Here is a 9,130-nt window from a genome sequence, read left to right on the forward strand (position 1 = left end):
ACCTCCCGTGCCGCCATACCTCCCTAGGCCTTCTCCCGCCTCATCCTGATCCTGCGCGCCCTGCACGTAAACAACGACCGTGCGAAGGTGATCCTGAAGCCGGACAAGACCACGATCACAGAGCCGCACCACATCTGGCCCACTCTGACCGACGAGGAGTGGATCAAGGTGGAGGTGCAGCTCAAGGACCTTATCTTGGCTGACTACGGCAAGAAAAACAAGTGAGCAGGGGTGGGGGCTACAGAGGAGAGCCGCCGGGGGTGAAACGGGCGGCTCAGTATATGGTTTCTGGGATTTTCGAAACATTTTAAGCCGAGACGATTCTCAGGAAATTGTCGTGGAGATGCCTGTAAGGCAGTGTCTTCTGATAGTACAGGAAGTGTCCATGTCTCAGGGCTCAAGCTGACTCTTGGGCACTGTTCCTCAGCAGAGGCACTGTTGCCATTTTGAGCAGGGTGTTTCTTTACTGTCCATGCAGTCCAGGGACTTCTCACATCCCAGACCCCTCAGTACCACCGCTCGTCTCACACACACACACACACACACGAAGTTCTCACATCCCAGACCCCACAGTAGCACAGGTAATAAAACACACACACACGTTCCTTTTTTCTCTTTCCCTGTCATTTTTGCAACCAAAAATGTCCATAGATTTCCAGACACTGGTAAGGGTGACTGATGTGTCAACTCTGATTGAGAACTTGTTTCAGGATTTTCGTTTTTGAAAGTTTTTCCAGTTTCAGGGCACTTTTTGTTGAGGTAGAGTGGGACGTGTGGTTGCTAAATCTGGTTTGAGCATGGTCAAAAGGTGTACAGGCATTGGGTCAGCCTGGGATATGACAAATCTGATCCATATTAGTGTATTTCCACTTCACACTTGCTGTATAAGTATCACTTAGGATTGTCAGGGGTCAGGGTACACATGGGCTCCGTTTCTCACCCAGTTAACATGCTTGCAGTTAGGGGCATAAGTGACCAAGGGAAGGGATCATTGTGGTGTGACTCACACTATCCCCACAGTGTGAATGTGGCATCGCTGACACAGTCAGAAATTCGGGACATCATCCTGGGGATGGAGATCTCAGCACCATCACAGCAGCGGCAGCAGATTGCTGAGATTGAGAAGCAGACCAAGGAACAGTCGCAGCTGACTGCAACCCAGACTCGCACTGTCAACAAGCATGGTGACGAAATAATCACCTCTACCACCAGCAACTACGAGACCCAGACTTTCTCCTCTAAGACTGAATGGAGGGTCAGGTAGTGCACGGGGCAAGACGGGTGGGGATGGGAAGGCCTGCTGGTGCCGCGTGAGGTGCTTGAGTTGAGAAATGCCAACATTCCCTGCCTGTGTTTAGGGCCATCTCTGCCGCCAACCTGCACCTAAGGACCAATCACATCTATGTTTCATCTGATGACATCAAGGAGACTGGGTACACCTATATCCTTCCCAAGAACGTGCTTAAGAAGTTTATCTGCATATCTGACCTTCGGGCCCAAGTGAGTATGATTGTCCAACTAGGCCACAGTGTGTACTAAGCATTTATGAGCCTAAAACTCACCTGAGATTTCCTAGAACTGGAGGTGATGGTTTTGAAATTCATGGATGAGTAAAGTATATGTAAGGATAGCCAAAACAGGGAAGAAGGTTTTGGCCCCCACCAGATACCAAAGCATTATAAAGCTATGGTAATTGAGAGGAGAATGTGTGATTGGCCTAGAAGTTATTGGAAAGAAGTATTATATAGTCAGAAACAGATTCATGTGTATACAATAAATCAGTTGTATCACTTGAGGATTCCACTTCCTCTGTGGGATTAAGTGTGTTTTATGATATTGGAATAATCAGCAAAGGAAGACTTGATTCCTACTTTGTAGCACTTACAGAAGTAAAATCCAGGTGGAATAAAAATCTGGATGTAAAATACTAAACTCTAGTAGAGTATTAGAAGAAAATATTTATTGTCTTAGTGATGGAAAAATCTTAAATAAGATACATAACACAAAACCATCATCAAAATGATTAACTTGTGTGTGACAAAGAGTACCACAAAAGACAAAAACAGGAAGAAATAAAAGATAACTAGAAGAAATAAAAGATAACTAAAAGATTGGGCAAAAAGTTTGAAGGTAGTTTTGAGGAGAAACCGAAGGTGGAAAAAGTGCTGCGGAGTGCTGGGTTTAAAGACGTGTACAGCTTGTTGAATGCCTGAGCTGTGTGCTTGTGTGCTCATTTATGGATACTGTACTTAAATACTTAAATAATCAACTGGGGAATGTGTGAGCAATGCTGATTCCTGGACCCCACTCAAGATTCTGATGTGATTAAATCTGAGATGAGGTCCATGTTTAACATTTTGAATAAGCACCCCCAGGCTTTTTTGATGCAGGAGATTCTGGCCACATTTTGGGGAACTCTGACCTTGTTCCTGGAGAAGGGACTTAAGCTGGTACTAAGAATCTCTTTGGTTCCTGACCCCCTTGTCTCCAGATTGCAGGTTACCTGTATGGGGTGAGCCCACCAGATAACCCCCAGGTGAAGGAGATCCGCTGCATCGTGATGGTACCACAGTGGGGCACTCACCAGACTGTGCACCTGCCTGGCCAGCTGCCCCAGCACGAGTACCTCAAGGTTAGCGGAGGAAGTGGGAGAGCTGTGGCATCCTGCTCTCGGGGTGGTGGAGGGAAGGCAGAGGTTTTACTCTCATGGGTGGGATTCCTGGGCCCTAAAGAGCTTTCCACTGCTCTTCCTATAGGAGATGGAACCCTTAGGTTGGATCCACACTCAGCCCAACGAGTCTCCTCAGCTGTCACCCCAGGATGTCACCACCCATGCCAAAATCATGGCTGACAACCCATCTTGGGATGGCGAGAAGACCATTATCATCACCTGCAGGTGGGCTTGCGCCCCCTTTGAAGGAAGGGTGATGAGAGGCTTTGCGGGCCAGGGCCCAGAATGGTGGCCTGAGCTCTGACTCTGTCCTCATTCCTCTTCCAGCTTCACACCAGGCTCCTGCACCCTGACAGCCTACAAGCTGACCCCCAGTGGCTATGAATGGGGCCGCCAGAACACAGACAAGGGCAACAACCCCAAAGGCTACCTACCCTCGCACTACGAGAGGGTCCAGATGCTACTGTCGGATCGCTTCCTTGGCTTCTTTATGGTGCCTGCCCAGTCCTCGTGGAACTACAACTTCATGGGTATGTGGGGCAGGGTGTGGGCTGGGGGCAGGGGTGCACAGGAAAGTGGGGATGAGGTTAGGCCACCAGCCTTAGCACTTGGGCCCAGATTCTGGTTTAGAGATGGCCCAGGGACCCAGGCTGGGTGAGGCAGGTGTACCTTGTCAATGTTGGCCTCTTCCTTCTACTCCAAGGTGTCCGGCATGATCCCAACATGAAGTACGAGCTGCAGCTGGCAAACCCCAAAGAGTTCTACCACGAGGTGCACCGGCCCTCCCACTTCCTCAACTTCGCTCTCCTGCAGGAGGGCGAGGTCTACTCTGCGGACCGAGAGGACCTCTATGCGTAGTCGTCTCCTCACCTTTTGCTCCAGCCTTCTGGTCAAGGCTAGAGCCTGTGGCCCCACAGACAAGCTGGTGACATTCAGCAGCTTGGCCCCTTTTTCCTTTCTTCTGTGCTTGTGATGTTGTTGACCCCTGGTGACTTGTAATTGTGAAAAAGTATAATAATAAATTTTGTATAAATAGGAGGTTTTGAAGCTTTTTTTCCCCTGAGCTCAGATTCTGGGTGGAGGGATGGCAGAGGCTGGACATGTTCACAGCAAGCTGCTGGACTGAACCTTGAGGCCCCCTGTTCGGAGCTGTGGGGATAAATGTCCTCTAAGCTCAGTGAGCTGAAGGAAAGTTGGGCTTTCACACCCCTGCTGCTATGACCACGTTTGCCAGTTTTCCCCCAAATACTTGTAAACCCTCACCGCTTTTCAGCATCTCTTGGAGCAGTCACTGTTTTGAGTGTAGAAGCTCCCGGCTTGTTCTCTGTAGCTGCAGAGCCCAGCTTAGCCCCTTAAGCTTTGTGTCACTCTCAGCCTGTCCTGGAAATAGGCACACGGCTGGACAGTTGGCTGCCGCTGGCTGAGGTCAGTGACAGCCCGCCTACCTCTCACCTCTTGGCTGGAGAGTTGGCAGCCAAGTCAGGCCCCATGACTCTAGACACAGGGGTGGAGCCTGGTGTGGACACTGGGGAGGGCTTGACAAAAGTGACCACTTACAGCCCTGGGCCTCAGCTCCTGGACTCCTGGCCGGAAGGTCCTACTTCCTGTGACCTTGGGGGCTTTAACAGGACAGGGTCCAGGGCCCTGAGACTCTTCCAGCCTTTTTCCTGAATCGCTCCTCCCTTGTCGCTTCTACCCCGCCCTCTACTGTCCTAAGCCGCTTCCTGGGCCGGGGCTGATTGGCTTTTTCCTGCCTCAGTTGGGGGAGGAGGGTGTCGCAGCCCTGGTCGCCTTCGGGGGACATGGAGCCCAGAAGGGCGGTGCCTGGGGCGCATGGCTGCGGGCCTCGGGTGGCCGCGGGATCGGGGACAGCCGCGGAGCTCGTGTACCACCTAGCGGGGGCCCTGGGCGCTGAGCTGCAGGAGCTGGCGCGCCGCTTCGGGCCGGAGGCCGCAGCCGGACTCGTGCCACTGGTGGTGCAGGCGCTGGAGCTCCTAGAAAAGGCGGCCGTGGGGCCCACCCCGGACTCGGTAAGTCACGGCGCCCTTCCCCAGCCGCCCGCCTGGGCCAGCGGGGGCTGACCTTAACAGCGCGGCCTCCCCAGCTGCAGGTATCCGCGCAGCAGGCGGAACTCGAGCTGCGGCGGCTGCGAGAAGAGAACGAGCGCCTCCGCAGAGAGCTGCGCTCTGGACCACAGGGTGAGTGCGGGCCTGCGGAGCTCCGTGGTCGGGGCGGCTCAGGACTCCCCCTCTCGCGGGCCCGCCGCTGAGAACGCCCCTTCCTCAGAGGAGCGCGCTCTGCTGCGGCAGCTCAAGGAGGTGACCGACCGCCAGCGGGACGAACTCCGGGCGTACAACCGCGACCTGCTGCAGCGCAGCCAGGAGACCGAGGCGGTGAGGGCGGGGCGGGGCAACGTGCGGGGGGCGGGGCCCTGCAGGCCCTCAGGCGCCCCGCCCACCAGTCCCTTGGCTCCGCCCACAGTTGCAGGAGCAGCTGCAGCGCCTCCTGCTGGTGAATGCGGAGTTGCGGCAGAAATTGGCCGCGGTACAAACCCAGCTACGCGCCGCGCGGGACCGCGAGAGCGAACGAGAGCAGCGGCGCGAAGCGGCCGTGGAGCCGCCTCCAGAGCCGGTGCAGGGCCAGGCCGCGGGCCCCGGGTGCGAACAGAGGCGGGAGTCCGAGCGGGCGGCCGCGGGCACAAGAGCCCCGGGGACCCCCGAGGACCCGGTGAGTGCCCAGTGAGGGACCGGTCCGGCTCTCGGTGGGCACTCGGGAAAGTTTTGCTGTGCTGCGTAGCAGGGCCAACAGGCTAGCTAGAAGGTGGTTACGAGTGTGCGCCCCCAGCCAGCCTCCGCCCCTACTCTCAGCCAGAGCCCCGGCCTGGCACCCATGGTAGCGCCCTGGCCTCCCGAGGCTCCCTGCCAGTCCTCTCGCGTCCCTGTCCAACCGAGGCGCCCCCTGACCAAGCCTGTCCTTCCACAGGCGGATGCCCCACTGCCGCCAGGGCTCCCCGCCAAGGCAGGGCAGTGCAGCTTCAGTCGAGAGGAGGTTCAGCAGATCCTTCAGGAGCGGAATGAGCTCAAAGCCAACGTGTTCCTGCTGAAGGAGGAGCTGGCCTACTTTCAGCGGTGAGGGCGCTGGGCAGGGCCCGGAGGCTCGGGGGCGCCAGGAGCACCTGTTCCCTGGCCTCGGTTCACCCGCCTCATTCTTTGAGTGGTTGATACGTCCACGGTGTCGTGTGCCAGGCACCATGCTGGGCACTGGAGGACGTGAGTCACATAGTCCCTGCCCTCCTGGATCTTCTTCCACACGGGGGAGGGCCAGTGCTGAGGGTCAGCAGCAGCGGCTGTCAGGGAAGTACTCCCAGGAGGGGTGACACCTAAGCTCAGGGGCAGAGGAGTTAGCAAGGCAGAGTGTTCCCAAAAGGGGGAACAACATGCACAGGTACTTGAGTCGAGACCTATTCTTAGCATCCCCACCGCTTTGTCTCTGCCCTTCCTCCTCCTCCGTAGGGAGCTGCTCACAGACCACCGGGTCCCTGGGCTTCTGCTCGAAGCCATGAAGGTAGCTGTCAAAAAGCAGCGGAAGAAGATTAAGGCCAAAATGTTAGGGACTCCAGAGGAAGCAGAGAGCAGGTAAGTCCTGGCCTCCATTCCCACTGAGCCTAGTCACCTTCTGAACCCATTGCCTCAGACTGTGCTTGTCACCTAGCTTAGCCACCTCTGGAACCTGCTAACCTGGCCTGGTCACCCCACCTCCCCAAGCCTGCCGTGCTGAACCCACCGCCTTCTCACTGGATCACAGCTGCTCCCACCTGCCCTGTTTGCTGCACATCCTGACTCTGCTTCTCCACAGTCGGTTTTCGGTTTCTTTGGTTTCTTGTCTTGGCTGCATCTGTTTGTTCTCAGGCAGGTAAAGGTAAGGCCGTAGCTGCAGGCCTGTCCACGGCCTGCTATGTATCTGGCTAGAAAAGAAAAGCCTCAAGATGTCCTCTGTCTGCCCAGATTTTCCTTCTCTCCAGCTTTCTTTTTTTAACTTTTTATTTTATGTTGGCGTATCGTGGATTAACAGTGTTGTGTGACAGTTTCAGGCGTACAGCAAAGTGATTCAGTTTCCTTCACTCCAGCTTTGGGGGCCCCAAGGTCGCTCTGTCCTCCCCTTCCTGCTCCTGGGGGCTGCACAGAAGGCTGAACATAGCGGACTCCCCTTGGCCCTCAGGGCCTTGATAAAGGACCCTCACGTCTTCTCTCCTCTCTTCACTCTTCTCTGCCTCAGTGACGATGAGGATGGCTCATGGCTCCTGCTCTCCAGCGATAAGGGAGACCATTCTGAACCCCCAGCCCCTGAGTCCAGAATACAGAGTTTGTATGTTGACGAAGGGAAGGACGAATGTGGTAGGGGTGGAGGGTGGAGGGGCCCATCTTCCCTCCTGCTGCCCCAAGCAAGTACCATGCCCATCCCCTCTTGCTCCTCTGGTGGCCCCTTTACCGCCCCCTGTCTCATGCTGCCCTTTCTTGCTCTGGGTCCCCTTTTTACAGCACCCTCTGCTGCCCTCAGCCCCTGTCCTTGACCTCCCTGGCAGCCAGGCTCAAAACACCTCTTGGTCTCCCCCCAGCTTTGGCCAGTGGTATCGGGGTGAAGCAGAGGCCCCTGGGACTGAGACCAGCAGTGTGGCTCCCAGCCAGCTACAAGGAGGAGAGGAGACCCTGCAGCCACCCCACCAGGAGCCGGTGGGCAGGCCGACAGCCCCCGACTCTTGACGGGTCCTGCTGTGCTCTCAATGAACATCTTTGTCTGGAGTCTCAGCTGCCCCAGAGGCCTGACTTTGGAGTCTGTCTGTGGTTGGATGTGTGACCTCAAAGGACCAGGCTCCCTCCTTCCCTGCCCTCCTCCCTGGCTCTTCTCTAATCCTGGTCCGAGTCTGATGGGAGCTCAGCCTACTTTCTTTCCTATCAGTTCAGTTCAGTTGCTCAGTGGTGACCGACTCTTTGCAACCCCATGGACTGCAGCACACCAGGCCTCCCTGTCCATCCCAGAGTTTACTCAAACTTATGTCCATTGAGTCAGTGATGCCATCCAACCATCTCATCCTCTCTTGTCCCCTTCTCCTCCTGCCTTCAATCTTTCGCAGCATTAGGTTCTTTTCCGATGAGTAAGTTCTTCCCATCAGGTGGTCAAATTATTGGAGTTTCAGCTTCAGCATCAGTCCTTCCAATGAACACCCAGGACTGATCTCCTTTAGGTTGGACTGGTTGGATCTCCTTGCAGTCCAGGGGACTCTCATGAGTCTTGTCCAACACCACAGTTCAAAAGCATCAATTCTTTATTTTCCAACTCTCACATCCATACATGACTACTGGAAAAACCATAGCTTTGACTAGATGGACCTTTGTTGGCAAAGTAATGTCTCTGCTTTTTAATATGCTGTCCTTCCTATACCTCTGTGCCAAGCCTTGGGGGCCAGATAGAAGTGCTGCTTCTCTGAGTTTCAGTTTCCCCGTCTGTGAAATGGAGAGCTAACTGCCCTCCTCCCAGCTGTTTGTATAGATGGCCTAAGCTGTTGGAATAAAGCAACTGCCCGTGATAGCCAGAAACAGCTCCACGTCTGTCTGCCGGTGATCCGCCCCTGCCCAGCTCTGCCAGGATGGCCCCTTGGTTGTCACTGGTGGGGGGGCCTTCTCCCCTCTCCGACTTTCCTTGGGGAATGTGATCTAATGGATTCCCATGGCTCACCTGCTCGCCTGTCCTGGGATCCGGGACTTACAGCCTCATCTTCCTGCCTGCTCCAGATTCAGACCAGCCCAGAAGCCTCTACTCAGCCCTCACCATTGGCCTTCCCTTTTCCTTTCACTATTCTGGTGTCTGCATCTCAGCGCCTGCCCACTGTCTCAGGGAGGTGCCTCATGGCAGCCCGCCCCTCTAGCCTGGTTTCCTCAGGAAAAGCCTGGGGAGGAAGTAGGAAGGGGGTTGGGCGCTGTGGGGGCCAGACTGACCCAAGCTCTCCCGCTGCACTGGCCGCCATGGGGCCGGGGCTGCTGTTCCCTCTGTTGCTGCTCAAGGCTCTGGGGGCCCCAGGGTCTGAGCTGGACGCCGGGGGGCGGCACGTCTGCAAGGCCAGCAGGTGGGTCTTGTGGGAGTCTGATGAGGGGGAAGAGGACATGAAGAAAGAGGGGCTAAAGCAGGAGGGGCTCGGGGACAGCCTGGAAGCGGTGGGATGGCTAGGGACAGAGCGGAAAGGGTTTGCGGACCTGGGGCTGTGAAACCTTGGCCAGCCCTACCAGATGGGGCTGAGGCCAGTGACAGTGATCCACCTGCAGGGCCAGGCTGCCCCCCCAGCTGACCCCTCTCTGCCCCACAGTCCCTCTGCTGAGCTCCAGTGCTGCCCAGGCTGGAGGCAGAAAGATCGAGAATGCACCATCCGTGAGTAGCCAGGATGGTCCCACCCACCCCACCCCACCC

General features: G+C 55.9%; 3 protein-coding genes across 4 annotated transcripts in view; all 3 read left to right on the plus strand.

Annotated features, from left to right (window-relative positions):
• The window catches only part of PRPF8 (pre-mRNA processing factor 8), a 32,744-nt gene extending 29,035 nt beyond the window's left edge, over nucleotides 1-3,709 (plus strand). Inside the window, exons 37-43 of the mRNA XM_010861337.1 lie at nucleotides 28-221; nucleotides 1,021-1,260; nucleotides 1,359-1,500; nucleotides 2,492-2,632; nucleotides 2,757-2,896; nucleotides 2,999-3,201; nucleotides 3,375-3,709. Of these exons, the coding sequence (XP_010859639.1) occupies nucleotides 28-221; nucleotides 1,021-1,260; nucleotides 1,359-1,500; nucleotides 2,492-2,632; nucleotides 2,757-2,896; nucleotides 2,999-3,201; nucleotides 3,375-3,529 (1,215 nt within the window). The 3' untranslated portion in view covers nucleotides 3,530-3,709. The remainder of the gene's footprint in view (nucleotides 1-27; nucleotides 222-1,020; nucleotides 1,261-1,358; nucleotides 1,501-2,491; nucleotides 2,633-2,756; nucleotides 2,897-2,998; nucleotides 3,202-3,374) is intronic.
• Nucleotides 3,710-4,195: 486 nt separating this feature from the next.
• RILP (Rab interacting lysosomal protein) lies at nucleotides 4,196-7,926 on the plus strand. Of its 2 annotated transcripts, XM_010861338.1 has the most exons (8): nucleotides 4,196-4,701; nucleotides 4,776-4,869; nucleotides 4,958-5,064; nucleotides 5,153-5,398; nucleotides 5,654-5,799; nucleotides 6,184-6,306; nucleotides 6,947-7,036; nucleotides 7,287-7,926. In XM_010861338.1, exons 1-8 carry the CDS (start codon nucleotides 4,474-4,476, stop codon nucleotides 7,429-7,431), a joined length of 1,179 nt encoding a protein of 392 aa, XP_010859640.1. In that variant the 5' UTR covers nucleotides 4,196-4,473; the 3' UTR covers nucleotides 7,432-7,926. The 2 variants fall into 2 exon arrangements, with proteins under 2 accessions (XP_010859640.1, XP_010859641.1); XM_010861339.1 differs by lacking the exons at nucleotides 6,947-7,036; nucleotides 7,287-7,926 and adding an exon at nucleotides 6,383-6,935.
• A 746-nt stretch (nucleotides 7,927-8,672) lies between these two features.
• Nucleotides 8,673-9,130, plus strand: part of SCARF1 (scavenger receptor class F, member 1) — an 11,289-nt gene continuing 10,831 nt past the window's right edge. Inside the window, exons 1-2 of the mRNA XM_010861667.1 lie at nucleotides 8,673-8,792; nucleotides 9,030-9,091. Of these exons, the coding sequence (XP_010859969.1) occupies nucleotides 8,692-8,792; nucleotides 9,030-9,091 (163 nt within the window). The 5' untranslated portion in view covers nucleotides 8,673-8,691. The remainder of the gene's footprint in view (nucleotides 8,793-9,029; nucleotides 9,092-9,130) is intronic.

This window comes from Bison bison, unplaced genomic scaffold (assembly GCF_000754665.1).
Source record: "Bison bison bison isolate TAMUID 2011002044 unplaced genomic scaffold, Bison_UMD1.0 scf7180017864472, whole genome shotgun sequence".
NCBI classification, from domain to species: domain Eukaryota; kingdom Metazoa; phylum Chordata; class Mammalia; order Artiodactyla; family Bovidae; genus Bison; species Bison bison.